Genomic DNA, 26,747 nt, shown 5'->3' with positions numbered 1-26,747 from the left:
AATGAGCAAATTGACTTGGAGGTCTAAGAGAGAAAAGAAAACCCTTTCTGTGAGTCAGCAACGTGCAGAGACTGAACACCCTGCGGAATCGTTCCCAATGAAGTGTGCATCCTCAGAACGAAAGTGTTCTGTTAGATGACATACTGAACACACGTAGAAGAGGAATTCTAACTGGGGTGTCCTTGGTAGCTGAAACATCCTGAACAAATGTGTACAAGTGCTGCTAAACAACAGAGTGAGCTTGTGACTGCAAAGCACTGTGCTGCACCCCGCTCGCTGCAACGCGTTCCTAAGGACCTACAGAAACTGGCTGGCAGTACAGGCGCAGCCAGCGTAGCAGGTAGCGCTATCCTGCCAGGCACAGCGCCGGAGGCGGCGCCACGGCCCGGAGGGAGGGCCCGCGAGCCCCGCCCCTGCTCCCGCCGCTCCCCGCGCCCCTCCGCGCCTCGCTGCTCCGCGCCCAACCGCCGCTTTCTCAGGGCGCAAGGGAGACGCATCGCAGCCAAAGTGCTTCTTGCAAAGGCCGTCGGCGCAGCCTGCACCATGAGCCCCACCCTGCCACAGCTTCCAGGCGTTGGGTCTGGCCACGCACTTCTTACAACAGGACGTAGCCCCCAAGTCCGGCAAACGAGACGGCTCAGACGAGTTCCCTGAGCAACAGCCCTCACGCCCAGGCAGGCAGAAGGCCTTTCCTCTTCTTCTCTTCCACCACTTTATCTCATGAGATAGTGGTGCCATTTCCAGAGGCTGATTTCCCAGTCTTCCCCAAAAGGTACACTCTGGGGGGTGTCACACTTAGCTGCGTATGTACTGGTGTTGAGGAGGATCATTGCCTTGGCACACACACACACACTCCTTGTGCTGCAGCTTCAGCTTTTGGAACATGGAGGTCATGGTCGGGAGCATATCTGAAAGAGCTCCAAAATGCCCTGTACACACTTCCCTTCGTCCCTAGGCAATCACAGACTCTATAATCTTGAGAGTCTTTCCCAGCCTTAACGATTCTGCAGTTCTCTTAAGCTCTGACACTGCCAGACAGAAGCCAGCGCAAAACCTGTGTGCAAACCCTTCTGCTACAGGGCACCCAAAACCCATCACTCGCACAAAAGGCACAAGGGAGTGCTCAAGGTCACATTCAGAAGCAATGTACACTCACCAAAGCGACAGCAAGCACTCGCTCAATCCACAGAAGTGTCCAGGGGCTGTTCCAGTCAAAGGGGAGAGTTGAAGCCTGCCAGGGCCCTAGGGGATCCAACTCAAAATCCCTCTCCTCTCCCACTGGGTCCCCTAGGTTGAGTGTGCCCTGTGGTCATTAGAATACATCATACCCTGGACAAGAAGAGCTCCAGGTGGAGGCTGTGTGTGGACAGGTATAACAAGCTGGACACTTTGTTATCACCTTTACCCACAAACACCCAGACTTTCCCCTCAAATTACTTGGAATATAAATAGCAACTGAAAAACTGGCCAAATTAAAAGGCCCAGAACTCAGCTGGAAAGCCCCTGAGAAAGCTGAGGACAAACTGCAAGACTTGCATGCTCTAGTTTGGGTTTGATTTTCCTCACAGTAAAAGAAGTGCTTAGTAGTGACTTTTTGCTTTTCAGATCACTAGAGGAGCATCTTTGCATTCATACTGAAACCCATGCCTACCAGCACTGTTTGTGCTCTGTGAGCCATCACAGAAAGGCTCACAGCAGCTGCTCCTCACACAGCTGGGACCTCCTGAAGAGCTACCACTGTTTCACGAGTTCATTGATACTTCTCTGTCAATATCACTAAAGATTCTCTGGTGACTTTCTAAGTTTCTGGAAGTGCACTGGGGTACTGCAGCATGACAGAAGGAAAAGCAGCACAGGGAAATGCTGTGTGCATCCTGGCAACTGCTAAAGTGGGTTGGGGAAAACTTTCTAGCACTGGTGGTGGAGAGCTTGACCAGAAGAGAGGCACTGCTGGACCTTCAAAGGAAAGCAACACAGCCTTGCTCCTTACACTGTAATATGACCTAACACTAACAACAAACTTTATTGAACATTTAAAGTGAAGAAAACAGAACAAGAAAGGATGAAGAAGTTCCCCATGACAAAGCACTGCAGAGAGCCTATGTAGCAACAGAGAGAGTGCTGCCACTGAAGGTTCCTGGGCCGCTTCCTACAATGGTGGAGGCCCATGTGGGTATTGCAGCATGAGATTGAAGGAACGGGCAAAGTTGTTGACAGACATGCATCTGTCAAACTCATCAGAAGGGACAATGACAGAAGTGAGGAAGAACAGCAAAAGCAGGAGCAACACAAACAGTACAAGTGCCCAAGCCACAGCCCGGCGACAGAGCGATGTGGGCTGAGCAAGTCCTCGGCGATCGCTTCTGCCGCTGAAAAGAACAGAAGAAAAGGCACATCAGAGTTGGAATTACAGGAGTAGCTTTAACTCCCTCTCTAGGGTTCCCACTCCCCTTCCAAGATGCAGGGATCAGGCTCTGCCATGGCATTGCAAGATTAGCTCTTTGGACAGACTCTCATGTTCTTGGGGGTCAAGTACTCCCCCTTTGCCCTTCATGGTCTGTTGTGTCTCTAAGCTGCAAGTTTCTTTTTCCTGGTGTGCTGGTGCAATTAACAGAAGACTTAAACCTAACACACAGGTTAGGTTTCAATCTTAACACAATTAGCTAAGCAGGTGTTTTCACCGGAGGCAAGGCAAACCAAGGGTCAACACTGATACATGGGTCTAGGTGCAGAGTGCTAAAGGAAAGCATTCAGGGCGGTGCAGCCCAGAGCTGGAGCGTAGGGGAGACACTGCAGGTGGGCAGAAGACACCTCCACCGGCATATATGGGCCTGAGAGGAACAGCTGCCCAGCTTTCTGCTAGCATTCAGCTGTTCTCACCATCTATTTAGAGATCAGGTCAATAGAAAGCAATACCTTGTGGTGCTGCTGCCTCTGTCATCTGCACTTCTCTTGGTGAGCTGGTGAGAGAAAGAGCTTTTAGCATCCAAGCTTCAGAAACTGCAAGGGATTTCTCTGCCTCAAAAGGGACACTTGTAGACTGAGATCAGGCCAGCAACAGGAGGAGCTTCCCACAAGCCCTCATGACAGGCACCTCCCTCAGAGCAGGGAGCAGATGCTCACTATTTGCCTTGTTGCTACAGAGCTCAGCCCTGGGCATGGCCATAGATTGGAAGGGAAGGTCTGGAGACCCAAAAGACTGGAGAAGCAGCTGCTGCTCCTCTCTCAAGACACCATCATCTACCTGTAGCGTGTTGGACAGCTGCACCTTCTCCAGCTCCACCTGCGTTTCCTCCCAACTCTGCTGTAACTGGCTCAGCTCCTCCTGGAGATCAGCACTGATCTCTGGATTGGAGACAGAGCGCAGCTTCTCCCCGGTCTCGATGACTGCAGAGTACAGGGCTTGCCACCTCTGCAGGATCACTGCCTTACTCTTCAAGAGAAAGAGAAACGACCTTTCTAAGCTGTGCCTAGCCAAAGCTTTAGAAGCTCACTGATGACATTTCAGTAGGGAAGAAGCAAACTCACAAACGGAGATGCCCTTTTTGGCTTCAGAAAATCAGATGAAACCATCGACTTCCTGGGTTGGTTTTACTTAGCTGTTAACCAAAGAAGTGCACAGGTATGTGCACACCCAAGAACTAAAGGCTGACAAAGGAAAAGATTTTCCACAGCACATAAACTGCACAACTCATTGCCTGGAAGATCCACTGTCCAGATGGGAGCATCCTGCCACTCTGTATTTCCACATCCAATCTCTGTCCTACATTTAAAGCATAGCAGGCCACTAAAGGACAACAGGGGCCAGGAGGTTTCCCAGGACAGGGAGCATTTCACAGTGTCCCTCTTTTCTCATCTGTGCTCACAGCTTTAAGTGTCAGCAAGGAGTTTTCCCCCAAAGCACACGATAGTGAAGCTTTTTGCCTTACTGGACAGAGGAAGTTGCTTCAGTTTGGGAAAACTCCACAGATTTGGAGTGCTGAGAAATAAGCACAGTACCTTCAACTCTTTAATGAGATTCCTACGCTGGTGGTGGCTGTGGCAGTCCTGGGTCTTCACAGATGCGACAAAGCTCTTGGTATCCACGAGACATCTGTTGAGACTCAGCAGGCAACACAGGAAGAGATGCCACAGTCTCAGAAATCCATCGATGCTTTTCTTTCTCTGCTGCACCACCCAGCTAACATGGTGCCACTGCTCCTTCATCAGTGTGAACTTGGAAAGTAACTGTCCTCTGAAAATGCAAAGTGTGAAGTGTTCACATATCTTCATCGTAAGGCTCCATTTTACAGCCACTCTGCTGGCTTTCCACGTAAGGCATTCTTCCTGTTCTGGCATAGAAATCTGTGGAGGGCAGCCTTCACAATAAGCACTGAACACTTGTCTGGAGAACCAGCAGCAGGTCGATGCAAGTGAGACAAGGTCTCTGATGGTGCTGCAAAACTGATCTGTGCTTTTCCCAGTCTGTTTAGCTGGCAGTTCAACTCTGAGGGGCTCTGCTCTCCTACAGCAATGGGACCTCACTGCCGAGTGGGAAGTCCCTGTGTGTTGTTAGCGAACCCGTTCAGACAGGCTTTTGGCCTCTTCCTACAGCATGCTTACATGATCCAGCAGGTGTAGCTGGGGGGATTAAGACAACTCCATCTCCCAGTTCTGCTCCTCTGCAGGAGGCTGTGGCCCCCACGTTAGCTCTTGCACAAATGCCTGTGTTTGTGGAGGGAGCTGCAAGACTGTTCAGGCCAGCAGCTTTGCTGAGCTTAGCCCTACCTTCCCTGGGGTAGCTTTAAGCCAAGCCACGGGCTTCAGACTGAAGTGGCTGAGGGGAGCACACACACTCTCCTGCCAGCTGTCTGGAAGCAGCAAGCTTGGGCAGGGAGGAGTAACAGTGTCTTCCCAGCAAAAACCTGAGGCAGCTGAACCTCTGCTCACAAGCATTACTTGCTGCTGCTCTCTTTCTCGCCACTGATGATGAGAAAATGGACCTGATAAAAAACAGGTTTAGCTACACCTCTTTTGGGGGTTTGTGGCTGAGGACTCAACGGCCTGTCCAGTGTGCCAGGGGTAGACACAGTACCACCTCTATGGGAGAGAGCACATTCACTGAATTACCATGACCTTGGGGACAAAAACAAACAGATTACCTTTTCTCTGGATCTCCAGATTCCCAGGAAGGTAGAACATTTTCCATCACAGAATTAAATCTCTGCTCATTTGTGGAAATTTCGTTTTGCAGCTCCTGAAAATAGCAGGAGAACAACAGCTGTAAGTGTTCACTGCAAGTGGCTGCAGTGACAGCAAGAAGAGATAGAAACACCCCGCCCCTAGTGTGAAGCTGTGGTCCACTGTGGCAACATGAAGCTCACTGTGAGAACACTTCACCATGCTTCTGATTTACCACAAGTAGGGGTTTTTCTGCACCGTTTAAGTGCAGTTCTTACACAAACTGCTGAGCCACTTGCCACAGGCCACACTACTCTGGCACAGGCCAACAGGTAATAACCTGCAGGGTGGAGTAATCCACGACTTCTGTGACACAGCACCTCAGGAGGTATTTCTGCTGGTTGGATCCCTGGCAAAAATGGATCCATCCATTCTGGAAAAGGACTTTCATCTGTCAAGTTTTCCTCTGAGTAGCTGCTGGCCACTTTTCAAGAGTGAAAGCCTCTGCAAAGTGCTGACAACTGATAAAGGCATGGCACTTCCCAGCGATCGCCTCCCACCTTCACCAGTCAAGAAGATGCTTCTACTTTTACATTTAGCTTTACCTCATACTCTCTCTGGTCCTTCTGCAGTTCTTCCAAGTGTCCAGGAATGCTTTTCTTGAAGGTCTTGTGAATTTCTGCTGTGGAATTCATCCACTGCTCGCATTTCTGAACAAATTCCTTGTCATTTTGAGGGTCCTCACACACACTGTGGAGCAAATGAGATTTGGTGGCAGCAGTTGTTCTTCTGGGTATGGCTGCCTAGGGTCTAACACGGTGGCTTCCTTCCCATCCCAGCACGGTGGGCTGGGATAAAGCTGTGTGAACAGCTGCATGGGGCTTGACTGCCAGCTGGGCCTGAACCCTGACACCATGCTCCTGAAGGCACTCTGGCACAGCACCATCTTGTGCTCTGTGAGCCATCACCAAAAGGCGAGTAGCAGTTGCTCCTCACACAGCTACCCTGAGACAAGCAGGTTGTTTTCCCACAGATTGGCAAGTCTGGCAGACCTCCAGACCTGCCTCAGCACGGCTCTTTTCTGTACCTCTAATAACTGGGGCTTCTCTTTCACAAGCTTACCTAGCAAGGGCACCCATGACGGATGAGGGGCAGTGCTTCTTCAGGTTACTGGCAGCAACCTGGAGTCTGCCCCAGCATTCCTGCATGTTCTCTTCTTCATCTTGAAGAGACTGCAAAAGGGATCATTACAATTAGTTGTGGCCACAAAGGACTCAGTAACAGATTTCCCCTGTGGGGAAGGACACGGTAGACAGAATGGCACTATGAAACGTGTAGCACCTCATCCTAATTGCTAAGAAGTTAACTTTGTGGTGACATGGTCCAAGTCCAAATAGCCAAGTCCAAATAGAGGCTCCTCCTCTTTCAGCCAGTCTTGCTGCTGCCCATACGAACAGGACGTGGACTGAGTTAGCCATTAGCATTAGGGAGGGTGGTGGAGCGCACAGGTCCACCTCAACTCCCAAGTGCAGTGGAGAGTAAGGACCTGGGGTGCTTCATATGGGGATGCCTTCCAGCATCAGTAAGCAGATGTTGTTGCAGCTGCCCTGTACCTCTGAACCTTAAGCTACCCCTGAATCACACCCTGCTTGAACTGATGTGCTAAATAAAGAACAAAATCTGGGAATAAGCCTCACTGCCTCTGGGGGCAAAGAAAAAAAACCATTCCCCTGACTCCAGCAGCACTGTAACACAGAGCAAGCTGATCGGGTCACCTCTCTGTGTTTCTCAGGAGACTTTGCTGGGTTGCTTGTTGAAAGGCACAGAAGGAAGTACAGAAAGCAGGACAACTGCAGTCGCTTTACCTGGACAGTCCTGATCTGATTTCTCAGAGACTCCACTAACAGCACAAGAGGTGCCTCCAGGCTGACTTCTGTGAAATCTTCACGCTCCATGACAGACCACACTGAGGTCAGTCTGTAACTGTGCAAGCTGCAAACGATCTGCTTTGGTTACTACTTCATGGGCAGGCCTGACATACCAATCACAGTTTAAAAGGACCTAAACATCTAAGCGCGGTGCTCACTTGACGATGGCCCAACAAGCATTTCCTCAAGCTGAAGTATTTTCCTACTTGGAAAGGCACTGCGCAGGCTTCAGACCAAGCCACAGGCAGCATTTAGAAGTGCAAGGATTTGCTGGAAATAAGAAGGTCACCAGGCTTCAAGGCAGCACTATCCTGTCAGCCACGCCTGCAGAGAGCACCCCCAAAAGTAAAAAGGTCTTGACAGAATGGATCGCTTATTCCTGCTCACCAAAATCAACCCGAAGTGGGAGGAAGCTGAGTGCCTTGCTCTTCTCAGGAAGCAGCCAGTTTGAGCCAGAGACCAAGCTTGCCTTCCCTGAAAACTCCAAGAGAAACTGTTCTGCGTGGAAGGCAGCAGTGCCAGACTCTGGAGAGCTAGCGTCCCTCGTGTGCTGGTGCTCTGACAGTGCAGGCTCACTGGACTCACAGCCTGGCCACTTCAGGGTTCTCATGCCAAACTAAAGGGGGGGATATACTCTTTCTTTCCTATGCCTCTTGCATTATTACACTCATGTAATCCCTGCTGGGGCAAGCATGGCTTCTTCCATTTGCCACGCACTTGTAGACACTGCAAACCCAAACCCGCAGCAGTCCTGCTTCAGGATGGTTTCTTGCTGTGTCCTTCTTTTGTCAGGGAAGTAGCTCAGGCACGTCCTGGGTTAGACAAAACAGGCATCCTACTGCTGTCTTTGGCCGTGCCAGGGCCAGCTGCTTTGGGCAGAAAGTAAGTCTCGAAGGGATTGTTGGATGCCCCAGTGCAGCTCAGACTCTGCATCCCCACAACGGAAGATGAGAGCTTTGTTCCTGCAGCTGACCCCAAGCAGAGGGCACAGGTCTCAGGAGCCGAGTGTCCAGGACCCGGCACACCTGGGTTGATGGCCGCCAGGCTCCTCTGCCTCACGCTCTAGCTGGCAGTGGTCTCGTGTTGCTTTGTGTGGCCTGCAGCTAAGCACCGCCCGCACCGGGCACACCGTCCCCAAGAACCCTCCCGCTCCCCGAAGCCCTGGACCCCTGCGGGGCTCCGCCACCTGCCCGCACCTCGCTCGCTGACCGCGCTCCTCGCGCTGCTGGCGCCGCCTCTCGCCCGGCTGTAGCCAAACCGCCGCACCAGGGCCGCTCACGACGCTCCGGCTCCGCGGCGCTGCCGGCGCCGGCTTTATAGGCGCGCAGACAGGCGTTGCCCGGCAACGGCCTCGCCTCCCATTGTGCGGCATCCCTGGTGCGGCACCCATTGTGCGCTCACGCCCTCGTTCAAGCCTGCCAGCCGCGACTCCACCGCGAACTTGGGGGGGCTCCGGGAACGGAGACACGAGCTCTCGTTGCCTTGGCTAACTGGCCTACGCCATGCCACGGACCTGCCGGCGGAGGCTGTGCGTGGACATGTGGAGTAGGCTGGACAGGAGTCAGGACATGTGCAGACAGACTGCAGCAACAGAACCAGACGGAGCCAGTCAGGTGTTGCGGCACCTTTTCCTTTCCCCTTTCTGGTGAACGTGGGGCAGGCTGTGGATGTAGTCCACCTGGACTTTAGTGCAGACTTCGACTCTGTCTGCCACAAGAAGCTCCTAGCAAAGCTGTCAGCTCGTGGCTTGGACAGATGCACTCTGAAATGGGTCACAAACTGGCTGGCAGGCTGAGCCCAGAGAGTGGTGGTGACAGTTGGCAGCTGCCACTAGTGGTGTTCCCAGGGATCCGTGCTGGGCCCTGTCCTGTTCTACTTCTTTATTGGTTATCTGGACCAGGGGACTGAGTGCAGCATCAGAAAGTTTGCAGATGACACCAAGCTAGGAGCAGGTGTGGAGCTGTTGGAGGGCAGGAGAGCCCTGCAGAGGGACCTTGCCGTGCTGGATGGGTGGGCAGAGGCCAATGGGATGAGATTGAACAAGGCCAAGTGCAGGGTTCTACACTTTGGCCACAACAACCCCAAGCAGAGCTACAGGCTGGAGACAGAGTGGCTGGAGAGCAGCCAGGAGGAAAGGGACCTGGGAGTACTGGTAGAGAGTAGCTGAAGATGAGCCAGCAGTGTGCCCAGGAGAGTCAATGGCATCCTGGCCTGGCTCAGGAACAGTGTGGCCAGTAGGACAAGGGAGATTATTCTTCCATCTGGACTCAGCATTGGTCAGGCCACACTTTGAGTCCTGTGTCCAGTTCTGGGCTGCACGATTCAATACAGATGTTGAGATACCAGTAAGTGTCCAGAGAAGGGCAACCAAGCTGGTGAGAGGCCTGGAATAGAGCTCTGTGAGGAGAGGCTGAGGGAGCTGGTGGTGTGCAGGCTGGAGGAGTCTCAGGGATGACCTCATTGCTGTCTACAACTACTTGCAGGGAGGCTAGAGCCAGGCAGGGTGTCAGTCTCTTCTGCCAGGCAACCAGCAAGAGGGGGAAGTATTGGCTGAATGTTAGGAGAAAGCCCTTCACAGGGAGAGAGAGATTTGCCATTGGAATGGACTGCCCAGGTTGGTGGTGGAGTTGCCATCCCTGGAGGTGTTGAAGAAAAGCCTGGATGTGGCACTTAGTGCCATGGCCAAGTTGACTGTATAGGGCTGGACAGGATAATCTTGGTTGGATAGGTTGGACTGGATGGATAGGTGGGATACATTGGATTGAATGAACTTGGAAGTCTCTTTCGACTTGGTTGATTCTATGAAATACCTCTGTTTGTGGGGTAGCTGCAAGAGTGTTCAGGCCAGCAGCTTTGCTGAGCATAGCCCTGCCTTCCCTGGCAGCTTTAAGCCAAGCTGTGGGCATCAGACATGCTGCTGGGATACCAGTTGGCACCTGCACTTATAGCAGAAGTCACTAGGAGCTGTACATTACAGCCAGTTTGAAGCCTTTTATTTGCTGCACTCCCCCCTAAGAAACACAATCTAGATAGAAACCTGTAGAAAAGGTGCCCCAAATCCACATAAACGGGTGAAATGACTCCTTCTCATAACAAGCAAACCTTTATTCTAGACACCGTTTCATTCCAATGAGCAAATTGACTTGGAGGTCTAAGAGAGAAAAGAAAACCCTTTCTGTGAGTCAGCAACGTGCAGAGACTGAACACCCTGCGGAATCGTTCCCAATGAAGTGTGCATCCTCAGAACGAAAGTGTTCTGTTAGATGACATACTGAACACACGTAGAAGAGGAATTCTAACTGGGGTGTCCTTGGTAGCTGAAACATCCTGAACAAATGTGTACAAGTGCTGCTAAACAACAGAGTGAGCTTGTGACTGCAAAGCACTGTGCTGCACCCCGCTCGCTGCAACGCGTTCCTAAGGACCTACAGAAACTGGCTGGCAGTACAGGCGCAGCCAGCGTAGCAGGTAGCGCTATCCTGCCAGGCACAGCGCCGGAGGCGGCGCCACGGCCCGGAGGGAGGGCCCGCGAGCCCCGCCCCTGCTCCCGCCGCTCCCCGCGCCCCTCCGCGCCTCGCTGCTCCGCGCCCAACCGCCGCTTTCTCAGGGCGCAAGGGAGACGCATCGCAGCCAAAGTGCTTCTTGCAAAGGCCGTCGGCGCAGCCTGCACCATGAGCCCCACCCTGCCATAGCTTCCAGGCGTTGGGTCTGGCCACGCACTTCTTACAACAGGACGTAGCCCCCAAGTCCGGCAAACGAGACGGCTCAGACGAGTTCCCTGAGCAACAGCCCTCACGCCCAGGCAGGCAGAAGGCCTTTCCTCTTCTTCTCTTCCACCACTTTATCTCATGAGATAGTGGTGCATTTCCAGAGGCTGATTTCCCAGTCTTCCCCAAAAGGTACACTCTGGGGGGGTGTCACACTTAGCTGCGTATGTACTGGTGTTGAGGAGGATCATTGCCTTGGCACACACACACACACTCCTTGTGCTGCAGCTTCAGCTTTTGGAACATGGAGGTCATGGTCGGGAGCATATCTGAAAGAGCTCCAAAATGCCCTGTACACACTTCCCTTCGTCCCTAGGCAATCACAGACTCTATAAATCTTGAGAGTCTTTCCCAGCCTTAACGATTCTGCAGTTCTCTTAAGCTCTGACACTGCCAGACAGAAGCCAGCGCAAAACCTGTGTGCAAACCCTTCTGCTGCAGGGCACCCAAACCCATCACTCGCACAAAAGGCACAAGGGAGTGCTCAAGGTCACATTCAGAAGCAATGTACACTCACCAAAGCGACAGCAAGCACTCGCTCAATCCACAGAAGTGTCCAGGGGCTGTTCCAGTCAAAGGGGAGAGTTGAAGCCTGCCAGGGCCCTAGGGGATCCAACTCAAAATCCCTCTCCTCTCCCACTGGGTCCCCTAGGTTGAGTGTGCCCTGTGGTCATTAGAATACATCATACCCTGGACAAGAAGAGCTCCAGGTGGAGGCTGTGTGTGGACAGGTATAACAGCTGGACACTTTGTTATCACCTTTACCCACAAACACCCAGACTTTCCCCTCAAATTACTTGGAATATAAATAGCAACTGAAAAACTGGCCAAATTAAAAGGCCCAGAACTCAGCTGGAAAGCCCCTGAGAAAGCTGAGGACAAACTGCAAGACTTGCATGCTCTAGTTTGGGTTTGATTTTCCTCACAGTAAAAGAAGTGCTTAGTAGTGACTTTTTGCTTTTCAGATCACTAGAGGAGCATCTTTGCATTCATACTGAAACCCATGCCTACCAGCACTGTTTGTGCTCTGTGAGCCATCACAGAAAGGCTCACAGCAGCTGCTCCTCACACAGCCTGGGACCTCCTGAAGAGCTACCACTGTTTCACGAGTTCATTGATACTTCTCTGTCAATATCACTAAAGATTCTCTGGTGACTTTCCTAAGTTTCTGGAAGTGCACTGGGGTACTGCAGCATGACAGAAGGAAAAGCAGCACAGGGAAATGCTGTGTGCATCCTGGCAACTGCTAAAGTGGGCTTGGGGAAAACTTTCTAGCACTGGTGGTGGAGAGCTTGACCAGAAGAGAGGCACTGCTGGACCTTCAAAGGAAAGCAACACAGCCTTGCTCCTTACACTGTAATATGACCTAACACTAACAACAAACTTTATTGAACATTTAAAGTGAAGAAAACAGAACAAGAAAGGATGAAGAAGTTCCCCATGACAAAGCACTGCAGAGAGCCTATGTAGCAACAGAGAGAGTGCTGCCACTGAAGGTTCCTGGGCCGCTTCCTACAATGGTGGAGGCCCATGTGGGTATTGCAGCATGAGATTGAAGGAACGGGCAAAGTTGTTGACAGACATGCATCTGTCAAACTCATCAGAAGGGACAATGACAGAAGTGAGGAAGAACAGCAAAAGCAGGAGCAACACAAACAGTACAAGTGCCCAAGCCACAGCCCGGCGACAGAGCGATGTGGGCTGAGCAAGTCCTCGGCGATCGCTTCTGCCGCTGAAAAGAACAGAAGAAAAGGCACATCAGAGTTGGAATTACAGGAGTAGCTTTAACTCCCTCTCTAGGGTTCCCACTCCCCCTTCCAAGATGCAGGGATCAGGCTCTGCCATGGCATTGCAAGATTAGCTCTTTGGACAGACTCTCATGTTCTTGGGGGTCAAGTACTCCCCCTTTGCCCTTCATGGTCTGTTGTGTCTCTAAGCTGCAAGTTTCTTTTTCCTGGTGTGCTGGTGCAATTACAGAAGACTTAAACCTAACACACAGGTTAGGTTTCAATCTTAACACAATTAGCTAAGCAGGTGTTTTCACCGGAGGCAAGGCAAACCAAGGGTCAACACTGATACAAGGGTCTAGGTGCAGAGTGCTAAAGGAAAGCATTCAGGGCGGCTGCAGCCCAGAGCTGGAGCGTAGGGGAGACACTGCAGGTGGGCAGAAGACACCTCCACCGGCATATATGGGCCTGAGAGGAACAGCTGCCCAGCTTTCTGCTAGCATTCAGCTGTTCTCACCATCTATTTAGAGATCAGGTCAATAGAAAGCAATACCTTGTGGTGCTGCTGCCTCTGTCATCTGCACTTCTCTTGGTGAGCTGGTGAGAGAAAGAGCTTTTAGCATCCAAGCTTCAGAAACTGCAAGGGATTTCTCTGCCTCAAAAGGGACACTTGTAGACTGAGATCAGGCCAGCAACAGGAGGAGCTTCCCACAAGCCCTCATGACAGGCACCTCCCTCAGAGCAGGGAGCAGATGCTCACTATTTGCCTTGTTGCTACAGAGCTCAGCCCTGGGCATGGCCATAGATTGGAAGGGAAGGTCTGGAGACCCAAAAGACTGGAGAAGCAGCTGCTGCTCCTCCTCTCAAGACACCATCATCTACCTGTAGCGTGTTGGACAGCTGCACCTTCTCCAGCTCCACCTGCGTTTCCTCCCAACTCTGCTGTAACTGGCTCAGCTCCTCCTGGAGATCAGCACTGATCTCTGGATTGGAGACAGAGCGCAGCTTCTCCCCGGTCTCGATGACTGCAGAGTACAGGGCTTGCCACCTCTGCAGGATCACTGCCTTACTCTTCAAGAGAAAGAGAAACGACCTTTCTAAGCTGTGCCTAGCCAAAGCTTTAGAAGCTCACTGATGACATTTCAGTAGGGAAGAAGCAAACTCACAAACGGAGATGCCCTTTTTGGCTTCAGAAAATCAGATGAAACCATCGACTTCCTGGGTTGGTTTTACTTAGCTGTTAACCAAAGAAGTGCACAGGTATGTGCACACCCAAGAACTAAAGGCTGACAAAGGAAAAGATTTTCCACAGCACATAAACTGCACAACTCATTGCCTGGAAGATCCACTGTCCAGATGGGAGCATCCTGCCACTCTGTATTTCCACATCCAATCTCTGTCCTACATTTAAAGCATAGCAGGCCACTAAAGGACAACAGGGGCCAGGAGGTTTCCCAGGACAGGGAGCATTTCACAGTGTCCCTCTTTTCTCATCTGTGCTCACAGCTTTAAGTGTCAGCAAGGAGTTTTCCCCCCAAAGCACACGATAGTGAAGCTTTTTGCCTTACTGGACAGAGGAAGTTGCTTCAGTTTGGGAAAACTCCACAGATTTGGAGTGCTGAGAAATAAGCACAGTACCTTCAACTCTTTAATGAGATTCCTACGCTGGTGGTGGCTGTGGCAGTCCTGGGTCTTCACAGATGCGACAAAGCTCTTGGTATCCACGAGACATCTGTTGAGACTCAGCAGGCAACACAGGAAGAGATGCCACAGTCTCAGAAATCCATCGATGCTTTTCTTTCTCTGCTGCACCACCCAGCTAACATGGTGCCACTGCTCCTTCATCAGTGTGAACTTGGAAAGTAACTGTCCTCTGAAAATGCAAAGTGTGAAGTGTTCACATATCTTCATCGTAAGGCTCCATTTTACAGCCACTCTGCTGGCTTTCCACGTAAGGCATTCTTCCTGTTCTGGCATAGAAATCTGTGGAGGGCAGCCTTCACAATAAGCACTGAACACTTGTCTGGAGAACCAGCAGCAGGTCGATGCAAGTGAGACAAGGTCTCTGATGGTGCTGCAAAACTGATCTGTGCTTTTCCCAGTCTGTTTAGCTGGCAGTTCAACTCTGAGGGGCTCTGCTCTCCTACAGCAATGGGACCTCACTGCCGAGTGGGAAGTCCCTGTGTGTTGTTAGCGAACCCGTTCAGACAGGCTTTTGCCCTCTTCCTACAGCATGCTTACATGATCCAGCAGGTGTAGCTGGGGGGATTAAGACAACTCCATCTCCCAGTTCTGCTCCTCTGCAGGAGGCTGTGGCCCCCACGTTAGCTCTTGCACAAATGCCTGTGTTTGTGGAGGGAGCTGCAAGACTGTTCAGGCCAGCAGCTTTGCTGAGCTTAGCCCTACCTTCCCTGGGGTAGCTTTAAGCCAAGCCACGGGCTTCAGACTGAAGTGGCTGAGGGGAGCACACACACTCTCCTGCCAGCTGTCTGGAAGCAGCAAGCTTGGGCAGGGAGGAGTAACAGTGTCTTCCCAGCAAAAACCTGAGGCAGCTGAACCTCTGCTCACAAGCATTACTTGCTGCTGCTCTCTTTCTCGCCACTGATGATGAGAAAATGGACCTGATAAAAAACAGGTTTAGCTACACCTCTTTTGGGGGTTTGTGGCTGAGGACTCAACGGCCTGTCCAGTGTGCCAGGGGTAGACACAGTACCACCTCTATGGGAGAGAGCACATTCACTGAATTACCATGACCTTGGGGACAAAAACAAACAGATTACCTTTTCTCTGGATCTCCAGATTCCCAGGAAGGTAGAACATTTTCCATCACAGAATTAAATCTCTGCTCATTTGTGGAAATTTCGTTTTGCAGCTCCTGAAAATAGCAGGAGAACAACAGCTGTAAGTGTTCACTGCAAGTGGCTGCAGTGACAGCAAGAAGAGATAGAAACACCCCGCCCCTAGTGTGAAGCTGTGGTCCACTGTGGCAACATGAAGCTCACTGTGAGAACACTTCACCATGCTTCTGATTTACCACAAGTAGGGGTTTTTTCTGCACCGTTTAAGTGCAGTTCTTACACAAACTGCTGAGCCACTTGCCACAGGCCACACTACTCTGGCACAGGCCAACAGGTAATAACCTGCAGGGTGGAGTAATCCACGACTTCTGTGACACAGCACCTCAGGAGGTATTTCTGCTGGTTGGATCCCTGGCAAAAATGGATCCATCCATTCTGGAAAAGGACTTTCATCTGTCAAGTTTTCCTCTGAGTAGCTGCTGGCCACTTTTCAAGAGTGAAAGCCTCTGCAAAGTGCTGACAACTGATAAAGGCATGGCACTTCCCAGCGATCGCCTCCCACCTTCACCAGTCAAGAAGATGCTTCTACTTTTACATTTAGCTTTACCTCATACTCTCTCTGGTCCTTCTGCAGTTCTTCCAAGTGTCCAGGAATGCTTTTCTTGAAGGTCTTGTGAATTTCTGCTGTGGAATTCATCCACTGCTCGCATTTCTGAACAAATTCCTTGTCATTTTGAGGGTCCTCACACACACTGTGGAGCAAATGAGATTTGGTGGCAGCAGTTGTTCTTCTGGGTATGGCTGCCTAGGGTCTAACACGGTGGCTTCCTTCCCATCCCAGCACGGTGGGCTGGGATAAAGCTGTGTGAACAGCTGCATGGGGCTTGACTGCCAGCTGGGCCTGAACCCTGACACCATGCTCCTGAAGGCACTCTGGCACAGCACCATCTTGTGCTCTGTGAGCCATCACCAAAAGGCGAGTAGCAGTTGCTCCTCACACAGCTACCCTGAGACAAGCAGGTTGTTTTCCCACAGATTGGCAAGTCTGGCAGACCTCCAGACCTGCCTCAGCACGGCTCTTTTCTGTACCTCTAATAACTGGGGCTTCTCTTTCACAAGCTTACCTAGCAAGGGCACCCATGACGGATGAGGGGCAGTGCTTCTTCAGGTTACTGGCAGCAACCTGGAGTCTGCCCCAGCATTCCTGCATGTTCTCTTCTTCATCTTGAAGAGACTGCAAAAGGGATCATTACAATTAGTTGTGGCCACAAAGGACTCAGTAACAGATTTCCCCTGTGGGGAAGGACACGGTAGACAGAATGGCACTATGAAACGTGTAGCACCTCATCCTAATTGCTAAGAAGTTAACTTTGTGGTGACATGGTCCAAGTCCAAATAGCCAAGTCCAAATAGAGGCTCCTCCTCTTTCAGCCAGTCTTGCTGCTGCCCATACGAACAGGACGTGGACTGAGTTAGCCATTAGCATTAGGGAGGGTGGTGGAGCGCACAGGTCCACCTCAACTCCCAAGTGCAGTGGAGAGTAAGGACCTGGGGTGCTTCATATGGGGATGCCTTCCAGCATCAGTAAGCAGATGTTGTTGCAGCTGCCCTGTACCTCTGAACCTTAAGCTACCCCTGAATCACACCCTGCTTGAACTGATGTGCTAAATAAAGAACAAAATCTGGGAATAAGCCTCACTGCCTCTGGGGGCAAAGAAAAAAAACCATTCCCCTGACTCCAGCAGCACTGTAACACAGAGCAAGCTGATCGGGTCACCTCTCTGTGTTTCTCAGGAGACTTTGCTGGGTTGCTTGTTGAAAGGCACAGAAGGAAGTACAGAAAGCAGGACAACTGCAGTCGCTTTACCTGGACAGTCCTGATCTGATTTCTCAGAGACTCCACTAACAGCACAAGAGGTGCCTCCAGGCTGACTTCTGTGAAATCTTCACGCTCCATGACAGACCACACTGAGGTCAGTCTGTAACTGTGCAAGCTGCAAACGATCTGCTTTGGTTACTACTTCATGGGCAGGCCTGACATACCAATCACAGTTTAAAAGGACCTAAACATCTAAGCGCGGTGCTCACTTGACGATGGCCCAACAAGCATTTCCTCAAGCTGAAGTATTTTCCTACTTGGAAAGGCACTGCGCAGGCTTCAGACCAAGCCACAGGCAGCATTTAGAAGTGCAAGGATTTGCTGGAAATAAGAAGGTCACCAGGCTTCAAGGCAGCACTATCCTGTCAGCCACGCCTGCAGAGAGCACCCCCAAAAGTAAAAAGGTCTTGACAGAATGGATCGCTTATTCCTGCTCACCAAAATCAACCCGAAGTGGGAGGAAGCTGAGTGCCTTGCTCTTCTCAGGAAGCAGCCAGTTTGAGCCAGAGACCAAGCTTGCCTTCCCTGAAAACTCCAAGAGAAACTGTTCTGCGTGGAAGGCAGCAGTGCCAGACTCTGGAGAGCTAGCGTCCCTCGTGTGCTGGTGCTCTGACAGTGCAGGCTCACTGGACTCACAGCCTGGCCACTTCAGGGTTCTCATGCCAAACTAAAGGGGGGGATATACTCTTTCTTTCCTATGCCTCTTGCATTATTACACTCATGTAATCCCTGCTGGGGCAAGCATGGCTTCTTCCATTTGCCACGCACTTGTAGACACTGCAAACCCAAACCCGCAGCAGTCCTGCTTCAGGATGGTTTCTTGCTGTGTCCTTCTTTTGTCAGGGAAGTAGCTCAGGCACGTCCTGGGTTAGACAAAACAGGCATCCTACTGCTGTCTTTGGCCGTGCCAGGGCCAGCTGCTTTGGGCAGAAAGTAAGTCTCGAAGGGATTGTTGGATGCCCCAGTGCAGCTCAGACTCTGCATCCCCACAACGGAAGATGAGAGCTTTGTTCCTGCAGCTGACCCCAAGCAGAGGGCACAGGTCTCAGGAGCCGAGTGTCCAGGACCCGGCACACCTGGGTTGATGGCCGCCAGGCTCCTCTGCCTCACGCTCTAGCTGGCAGTGGTCTCGTGTTGCTTTGTGTGGCCTGCAGCTAAGCACCGCCCGCACCGGGCACACCGTCCCCAAGAACCCTCCCGCTCCCCGAAGCCCTGGACCCCTGCGGGGCTCCGCCACCTGCCCGCACCTCGCTCGCTGACCGCGCTCCTCGCGCTGCTGGCGCCGCCTCTCGCCCGGCTGTAGCCAAACCGCCGCACCAGGGCCGCTCACGACGCTCCGGCTCCGCGGCGCTGCCGGCGCCGGCTTTATAGGCGCGCAGACAGGCGTTGCCCGGCAACGGCCTCGCCTCCCATTGTGCGGCATCCCTGGTGCGGCACCCATTGTGCGCTCACGCCCTCGTTCAAGCCTGCCAGCCGCGACTCCACCGCGAACTTGGGGGGGCTCCGGGAACGGAGACACGAGCTCTCGTTGCCTTGGCTAACTGGCCTACGCCATGCCACGGACCTGCCGGCGGAGGCTGTGCGTGGACATGTGGAGTAGGCTGGACAGGAGTCAGGACATGTGCAGACAGACTGCAGCAACAGAACCAGACGGAGCCAGTCAGGTGTTGCGGCACCTTTTCCTTTCCCCTTTCTGGTGAACGTGGGGCAGGCTGTGGATGTAGTCCACCTGGACTTTAGTGCAGACTTCGACTCTGTCTGCCACAAGAAGCTCCTAGCAAAGCTGTCAGCTCGTGGCTTGGACAGATGCACTCTGAAATGGGTCACAAACTGGCTGGCAGGCTGAGCCCAGAGAGTGGTGGTGACAGTTGGCAGCTGCCACTAGTGGTGTTCCCAGGGATCCGTGCTGGGCCCTGTCCTGTTCTACTTCTTTATTGGTTATCTGGACCAGGGGACTGAGTGCAGCATCAGAAAGTTTGCAGATGACACCAAGCTAGGAGCAGGTGTGGAGCTGTTGGAGGGCAGGAGAGCCCTGCAGAGGGACCTTGCCGTGCTGGATGGGTGGGCAGAGGCCAATGGGATGAGATTGAACAAGGCCAAGTGCAGGGTTCTACACTTTGGCCACAACAACCCCAAGCAGAGCTACAGGCTGGAGACAGAGTGGCTGGAGAGCAGCCAGGAGGAAAGGGACCTGGGAGTACTGGTAGAGAGTAGCTGAAGATGAGCCAGCAGTGTGCCCAGGAGAGTCAATGGCATCCTGGCCTGGCTCAGGAACAGTGTGGCCAGTAGGACAAGGGAGATTATTCTTCCATCTGGACTCAGCATTGGTCAGGCCACACTTTGAGTCCTGTGTCCAGTTCTGGGCTGCACGATTCAATACAGATGTTGAGATACCAGTAAGTGTCCAGAGAAGGGCAACCAAGCTGGTGAGAGGCCTGGAATAGAGCTCTGTGAGGAGAGGCTGAGGGAGCTGGTGGTGTGCAGGCTGGAGGAGTCTCAGGGATGACCTCATTGCTGTCTACAACTACTTGCAGGGAGGCTAGAGCCAGGCAGGGTGTCAGTCTCTTCTGCCAGGCAACCAGCAAGAGGGGGAAGTATTGGCTGAATGTTAGGAGAAAGCCCTTCACAGGGAGAGAGAGATTTGCCATTGGAATGGACTGCCCAGGTTGGTGGTGGAGTTGCCATCCCTGGAGGTGTTGAAGAAAAGCCTGGATGTGGCACTTAGTGCCATGGCCAAGTTGACTGTATAGGGCTGGACAGGATAATCTTGGTTGGATAGGTTGGGACTGGATGGATAGGTGGGATACATTGGATTGAATGAACTTGGAAGTCTCTTTCGACTTGGTTGATTCTATGAAATACCTCTGTTTGTGGGGTAGCTGCAAGAGTGTTCAGGCCAGCAGCTTTGCTGAGCATAGCCCTGCCTTCCCTGGCAGCTTTAAGCCAAGCTGTGGGCATCAGACATGCTGCTGGGATACCAGTTGGCACCTGCACTTATAGCAGAAGTCACTAGGAGCTGTACATTACAGCCAGTTTGAAGCCTTTTATTTGCTGCACTCCCCCCTAAGAAACACAATCTAGATAGAAACCTGTAGAAAAGGTGCCCCAAATCCACATAAACGGGTGAAATGACTCCTTCTCATAACAAGCAAACCTTTATTCTAGACACCGTTTCATTCCAATGAGCAAATTGACTTGGAGGTCTAAGAGAGAAAAGAAAACCCTTTCTGTGAGTCAGCAACGTGCAGAGACTGAACACCCTGCGGAATCGTTCCCAATGAAGTGTGCATCCTCAGAACGAAAGTGTTCTGTTAGATGACATACTGAACACACGTAGAAGAGGAATTCTAACTGGGGTGTCCTTGGTAGCTGAAACATCCTGAACAAATGTGTACAAGTGCTGCTAAACAACAGAGTGAGCTTGTGACTGCAAAGCACTGTGCTGCACCCCGCTCGCTGCAACGCGTTCCTAAGGACCTACAGAAACTGGCTGGCAGTACAGGCGCAGCCAGCGTAGCAGGTAGCGCTATCCTGCCAGGCACAGCGCCGGAGGCGGCGCCACGGCCCGGAGGGAGGGCCCGCGAGCCCCGCCCCTGCTCCCGCCGCTCCCCGCGCCCCTCCGCGCCTCGCTGCTCCGCGCCCAACCGCCGCTTTCTCAGGGCGCAAGGGAGACGCATCGCAGCCAAAGTGCTTCTTGCAAAGGCCGTCGGCGCAGCCTGCACCATGAGCCCCACCCTGCCACAGCTTCCAGGCGTTGGGTCTGGCCACGCACTTCTTACAACAGGACGTAGCCCCCAAGTCCGGCAAACGAGACGGCTCAGACGAGTTCCCTGAGCAACAGCCCTCACGCCCAGGCAGGCAGAAGGCCTTTCCTCTTCTTCTCTTCCACCACTTTATCTCATGAGATAGTGGTGCCATTTCCAGAGGCTGATTTCCCAGTCTTCCCCAAAAGGTACACTCTGGGGGGTGTCACACTTAGCTGCGTATGTACTGGTGTTGAGGAGGATCATTGCCTTGGCACACACACACACACTCCTTGTGCTGCAGCTTCAGCTTTTGGAACATGGAGGTCATGGTCGGGAGCATATCTGAAAGAGCTCCAAAATGCCCTGTACACACTTCCCTTCGTCCCTAGGCAATCACAGACTCTATAATCTTGAGAGTCTTTCCCAGCCTTAACGATTCTGCAGTTCTCTTAAGCTCTGACACTGCCAGACAGAAGCCAGCGCAAAACCTGTGTGCAAACCCTTCTGCTACAGGGCACCCAAAACCCATCACTCGCACAAAAGGCACAAGGGAGTGCTCAAGGTCACATTCAGAAGCAATGTACACTCACCAAAGCGACAGCAAGCACTCGCTCAATCCACAGAAGTGTCCAGGGGCTGTTCCAGTCAAAGGGGAGAGTTGAAGCCTGCCAGGGCCCTAGGGGATCCAACTCAAAATCCCTCTCCTCTCCCACTGGGTCCCCTAGGTTGAGTGTGCCCTGTGGTCATTAGAATACATCATACCCTGGACAAGAAGAGCTCCAGGTGGAGGCTGTGTGTGGACAGGTATAACAAGCTGGACACTTTGTTATCACCTTTACCCACAAACACCCAGACTTTCCCCTCAAATTACTTGGAATATAAATAGCAACTGAAAAACTGGCCAAATTAAAAGGCCCAGAACTCAGCTGGAAAGCCCCTGAGAAAGCTGAGGACAAACTGCAAGACTTGCATGCTCTAGTTTGGGTTTGATTTTCCTCACAGTAAAAGAAGTGCTTAGTAGTGACTTTTTGCTTTTCAGATCACTAGAGGAGCATCTTTGCATTCATACTGAAACCCATGCCTACCAGCACTGTTTGTGCTCTGTGAGCCATCACAGAAAGGCTCACAGCAGCTGCTCCTCACACAGCTGGGACCTCCTGAAGAGCTACCACTGTTTCACGAGTTCATTGATACTTCTCTGTCAATATCACTAAAGATTCTCTGGTGACTTTCTAAGTTTCTGGAAGTGCACTGGGGTACTGCAGCATGACAGAAGGAAAAGCAGCACAGGGAAATGCTGTGTGCATCCTGGCAACTGCTAAAGTGGGTTGGGGAAAACTTTCTAGCACTGGTGGTGGAGAGCTTGACCAGAAGAGAGGCACTGCTGGACCTTCAAAGGAAAGCAACACAGCCTTGCTCCTTACACTGTAATATGACCTAACACTAACAACAAACTTTATTGAACATTTAAAGTGAAGAAAACAGAACAAGAAAGGATGAAGAAGTTCCCCATGACAAAGCACTGCAGAGAGCCTATGTAGCAACAGAGAGAGTGCTGCCACTGAAGGTTCCTGGGCCGCTTCCTACAATGGTGGAGGCCCATGTGGGTATTGCAGCATGAGATTGAAGGAACGGGCAAAGTTGTTGACAGACATGCATCTGTCAAACTCATCAGAAGGGACAATGACAGAAGTGAGGAAGAACAGCAAAAGCAGGAGCAACACAAACAGTACAAGTGCCCAAGCCACAGCCCGGCGACAGAGCGATGTGGGCTGAGCAAGTCCTCGGCGATCGCTTCTGCCGCTGAAAAGAACAGAAGAAAAGGCACATCAGAGTTGGAATTACAGGAGTAGCTTTAACTCCCTCTCTAGGGTTCCCACTCCCCTTCCAAGATGCAGGGATCAGGCTCTGCCATGGCATTGCAAGATTAGCTCTTTGGACAGACTCTCATGTTCTTGGGGGTCAAGTACTCCCCCTTTGCCCTTCATGGTCTGTTGTGTCTCTAAGCTGCAAGTTTCTTTTTCCTGGTGTGCTGGTGCAATTAACAGAAGACTTAAACCTAACACACAGGTTAGGTTTCAATCTTAACACAATTAGCTAAGCAGGTGTTTTCACCGGAGGCAAGGCAAACCAAGGGTCAACACTGATACATGGGTCTAGGTGCAGAGTGCTAAAGGAAAGCATTCAGGGCGGTGCAGCCCAGAGCTGGAGCGTAGGGGAGACACTGCAGGTGGGCAGAAGACACCTCCACCGGCATATATGGGCCTGAGAGGAACAGCTGCCCAGCTTTCTGCTAGCATTCAGCTGTTCTCACCATCTATTTAGAGATCAGGTCAATAGAAAGCAATACCTTGTGGTGCTGCTGCCTCTGTCATCTGCACTTCTCTTGGTGAGCTGGTGAGAGAAAGAGCTTTTAGCATCCAAGCTTCAGAAACTGCAAGGGATTTCTCTGCCTCAAAAGGGACACTTGTAGACTGAGATCAGGCCAGCAACAGGAGGAGCTTCCCACAAGCCCTCATGACAGGCACCTCCCTCAGAGCAGGGAGCAGATGCTCACTATTTGCCTTGTTGCTACAGAGCTCAGCCCTGGGCATGGCCATAGATTGGAAGGGAAGGTCTGGAGACCCAAAAGACTGGAGAAGCAGCTGCTGCTCCTCTCTCAAGACACCATCATCTACCTGTAGCGTGTTGGACAGCTGCACCTTCTCCAGCTCCACCTGCGTTTCCTCCCAACTCTGCTGTAACTGGCTCAGCTCCTCCTGGAGATCAGCACTGATCTCTGGATTGGAGACAGAGCGCAGCTTCTCCCCGGTCTCGATGACTGCAGAGTACAGGGCTTGCCACCTCTGCAGGATCACTGCCTTACTCTTCAAGAGAAAGAGAAACGACCTTTCTAAGCTGTGCCTAGCCAAAGCTTTAGAAGCTCACTGATGACATTTCAGTAGGGAAGAAGCAAACTCACAAACGGAGATGCCCTTTTTGGCTTCAGAAAATCAGATGAAACCATCGACTTCCTGGGTTGGTTTTACTTAGCTGTTAACCAAAGAAGTGCACAGGTATGTGCACACCCAAGAACTAAAGGCTGACAAAGGAAAAGATTTTCCACAGCACATAAACTGCACAACTCATTGCCTGGAAGATCCACTGTCCAGATGGGAGCATCCTGCCACTCTGTATTTCCACATCCAATCTCTGTCCTACATTTAAAGCATAGCAGGCCACTAAAGGACAACAGGGGCCAGGAGGTTTCCCAGGACAGGGAGCATTTCACAGTGTCCCTCTTTTCTCATCTGTGCTCACAGCTTTAAGTGTCAGCAAGGAGTTTTCCCCCCAAAGCACACGATAGTGAAGCTTTTTGCCTTACTGGACAGAGGAAGTTGCTTCAGTTTGGGAAAACTCCACAGATTTGGAGTGCTGAGAAATAAGCACAGTACCTTCAACTCTTTAATGAGATTCCTACGCTGGTGGTGGCTGTGGCAGTCCTGGGTCTTCACAGATGCGACAAAGCTCTTGGTATCCACGAGACATCTGTTGAGACTCAGCAGGCAACACAGGAAGAGATGCCACAGTCTCAGAAATCCATCGATGCTTTTCTTTCTCTGCTGCACCACCCAGCTAACATGGTGCCACTGCTCCTTCATCAGTGTGAACTTGGAAAGTAACTGTCCTCTGAAAATGCAAAGTGTGAAGTGTTCACATATCTTCATCGTAAGGCTCCATTTTACAGCCACTCTGCTGGCTTTCCACGTAAGGCATTCTTCCTGTTCTGGCATAGAAATCTGTGGAGGGCAGCCTTCACAATAAGCACTGAACACTTGTCTGGAGAACCAGCAGCAGGTCGATGCAAGTGAGACAAGGTCTCTGATGGTGCTGCAAAACTGATCTGTGCTTTTCCCAGTCTGTTTAGCTGGCAGTTCAACTCTGAGGGGCTCTGCTCTCCTACAGCAATGGGACCTCACTGCCGAGTGGGAAGTCCCTGTGTGTTGTTAGCGAACCCGTTCAGACAGGCTTTTGGCCTCTTCCTACAGCATGCTTACATGATCCAGCAGGTGTAGCTGGGGGGATTAAGACAACTCCATCTCCCAGTTCTGCTCCTCTGCAGGAGGCTGTGGCCCCCACGTTAGCTCTTGCACAAATGCCTGTGTTTGTGGAGGGAGCTGCAAGACTGTTCAGGCCAGCAGCTTTGCTGAGCTTAGCCCTACCTTCCCTGGGGTAGCTTTAAGCCAAGCCACGGGCTTCAGACTGAAGTGGCTGAGGGGAGCACACACACTCTCCTGCCAGCTGTCTGGAAGCAGCAAGCTTGGGCAGGGAGGAGTAACAGTGTCTTCCCAGCAAAAACCTGAGGCAGCTGAACCTCTGCTCACAAGCATTACTTGCTGCTGCTCTCTTTCTCGCCACTGATGATGAGAAAATGGACCTGATAAAAAACAGGTTTAGCTACACCTCTTTTGGGGGTTTGTGGCTGAGGACTCAACGGCCTGTCCAGTGTGCCAGGGGTAGACACAGTACCACCTCTATGGGAGAGAGCACATTCACTGAATTACCATGACCTTGGGGACAAAAACAAACAGATTACCTTTTCTCTGGATCTCCAGATTCCCAGGAAGGTAGAACATTTTCCATCACAGAATTAAATCTCTGCTCATTTGTGGAAATTTCGTTTTGCAGCTCCTGAAAATAGCAGGAGAACAACAGCTGTAAGTGTTCACTGCAAGTGGCTGCAGTGACAGCAAGAAGAGATAGAAACACCCCGCCCCTAGTGTGAAGCTGTGGTCCACTGTGGCAACATGAAGCTCACTGTGAGAACACTTCACCATGCTTCTGATTTACCACAAGTAGGGGTTTTTCTGCACCGTTTAAGTGCAGTTCTTACACAAACTGCTGAGCCACTTGCCACAGGCCACACTACTCTGGCACAGGCCAACAGGTAATAACCTGCAGGGTGGAGTAATCCACGACTTCTGTGACACAGCACCTCAGGAGGTATTTCTGCTGGTTGGATCCCTGGCAAAAATGGATCCATCCATTCTGGAAAAGGACTTTCATCTGTCAAGTTTTCCTCTGAGTAGCTGCTGGCCACTTTTCAAGAGTGAAAGCCTCTGCAAAGTGCTGACAACTGATAAAGGCATGGCACTTCCCAGCGATCGCCTCCCACCTTCACCAGTCAAGAAGATGCTTCTACTTTTACATTTAGCTTTACCTCATACTCTCTCTGGTCCTTCTGCAGTTCTTCCAAGTGTCCAGGAATGCTTTTCTTGAAGGTCTTGTGAATTTCTGCTGTGGAATTCATCCACTGCTCGCATTTCTGAACAAATTCCTTGTCATTTTGAGGGTCCTCACACACACTGTGGAGCAAATGAGATTTGGTGGCAGCAGTTGTTCTTCTGGGTATGGCTGCCTAGGGTCTAACACGGTGGCTTCCTTCCCATCCCAGCACGGTGGGCTGGGATAAAGCTGTGTGAACAGCTGCATGGGGCTTGACTGCCAGCTGGGCCTGAACCCTGACACCATGCTCCTGAAGGCACTCTGGCACAGCACCATCTTGTGCTCTGTGAGCCATCACCAAAAGGCGAGTAGCAGTTGCTCCTCACACAGCTACCCTGAGACAAGCAGGTTGTTTTCCCACAGATTGGCAAGTCTGGCAGACCTCCAGACCTGCCTCAGCACGGCTCTTTTCTGTACCTCTAATAACTGGGGCTTCTCTTTCACAAGCTTACCTAGCAAGGGCACCCATGACGGATG

The 26,747-nt window shown here is 51.7% G+C and overlaps 3 protein-coding genes and 2 long non-coding RNA genes across 5 annotated transcripts; all 5 read right to left on the bottom strand.

Moving 5' to 3' along the window:
* Positions 1-1,997: 1,997 nt before the first annotated feature.
* On the bottom strand, positions 1,998-6,299 carry LOC135181053 (uncharacterized). Its single transcript, XM_064153957.1, has 6 exons — positions 6,283-6,299; positions 5,766-5,910; positions 5,142-5,236; positions 4,000-4,234; positions 2,917-2,960; positions 1,998-2,369 (listed from the first exon to the last, which is right to left on the bottom strand). The coding sequence occupies exons 1-6, from the start codon at positions 6,297-6,299 to the stop codon at positions 2,150-2,152; spliced, it is 756 nt and encodes a 251-aa protein (XP_064010027.1). The 3' UTR covers positions 1,998-2,149.
* A 21-nt stretch (positions 6,300-6,320) lies between these two features.
* Positions 6,321-8,399, bottom strand: LOC135180421 (uncharacterized). Its single transcript, XR_010304424.1, has 3 exons — positions 8,285-8,399; positions 7,026-7,152; positions 6,321-6,392 (listed from the first exon to the last, which is right to left on the bottom strand). It is a non-coding gene; the product is annotated as an uncharacterized LOC135180421 (long non-coding RNA).
* A 3,816-nt stretch (positions 8,400-12,215) lies between these two features.
* Positions 12,216-16,521, bottom strand: LOC135181041 (uncharacterized). Its single transcript, XM_064153955.1, has 6 exons — positions 16,505-16,521; positions 15,988-16,132; positions 15,363-15,457; positions 14,221-14,455; positions 13,136-13,179; positions 12,216-12,587 (listed from the first exon to the last, which is right to left on the bottom strand). The coding sequence occupies exons 1-6, from the start codon at positions 16,519-16,521 to the stop codon at positions 12,368-12,370; spliced, it is 756 nt and encodes a 251-aa protein (XP_064010025.1). The 3' UTR covers positions 12,216-12,367.
* Positions 16,522-16,542: 21 nt separating this feature from the next.
* On the bottom strand, positions 16,543-18,621 carry LOC135180417 (uncharacterized). The gene is made up of 3 exons (XR_010304422.1): positions 18,507-18,621; positions 17,248-17,374; positions 16,543-16,614 (listed from the first exon to the last, which is right to left on the bottom strand). It is a non-coding gene; the product is annotated as an uncharacterized LOC135180417 (long non-coding RNA).
* A 3,815-nt stretch (positions 18,622-22,436) lies between these two features.
* Positions 22,437-26,739, bottom strand: LOC135181031 (uncharacterized). Its single transcript, XM_064153953.1, has 6 exons — positions 26,723-26,739; positions 26,206-26,350; positions 25,582-25,676; positions 24,440-24,674; positions 23,356-23,399; positions 22,437-22,808 (listed from the first exon to the last, which is right to left on the bottom strand). The coding sequence occupies exons 1-6, from the start codon at positions 26,737-26,739 to the stop codon at positions 22,589-22,591; spliced, it is 756 nt and encodes a 251-aa protein (XP_064010023.1). The 3' UTR covers positions 22,437-22,588.
* Positions 26,740-26,747: the final 8 nt, after the last annotated feature.

Source organism: Pogoniulus pusillus, chromosome 1 (assembly GCF_015220805.1).
Source record: "Pogoniulus pusillus isolate bPogPus1 chromosome 1, bPogPus1.pri, whole genome shotgun sequence".
Classification (NCBI taxonomy): domain Eukaryota; kingdom Metazoa; phylum Chordata; class Aves; order Piciformes; family Lybiidae; genus Pogoniulus; species Pogoniulus pusillus.
The sequence above is the reverse complement of the archived record's forward strand: the minus strand, read 5'-3'. Positions and strand labels throughout refer to the sequence as shown.

Coding starts and splice junctions, on each gene's coding strand:
- LOC135181053 (XM_064153957.1), bottom strand. Junction 4,235..5,141: donor TCTGGAGATCCAGAGAAAAG/GTAATCTGTTTG, acceptor TTGCATTTTCAG/AGGACAGTTACTTTCCAAGT. Junction 2,370..2,916: donor AGAGGCAGCAGCACCACAAG/GTATTGCTTTCT, acceptor TGTTCTTTTCAG/CGGCAGAAGCGATCGCCGAG.
- LOC135181041 (XM_064153955.1), bottom strand. Junction 15,458..15,987: donor AGGACCAGAGAGAGTATGAG/GTAAAGCTAAAT, acceptor TGCTATTTTCAG/GAGCTGCAAAACGAAATTTC. Junction 14,456..15,362: donor TCTGGAGATCCAGAGAAAAG/GTAATCTGTTTG, acceptor TTGCATTTTCAG/AGGACAGTTACTTTCCAAGT.
- LOC135181031 (XM_064153953.1), bottom strand. Junction 23,400..24,439: donor ATCTCATTAAAGAGTTGAAG/GTACTGTGCTTA, acceptor TTCTCTCACCAG/CTCACCAAGAGAAGTGCAGA. Junction 22,809..23,355: donor AGAGGCAGCAGCACCACAAG/GTATTGCTTTCT, acceptor TGTTCTTTTCAG/CGGCAGAAGCGATCGCCGAG.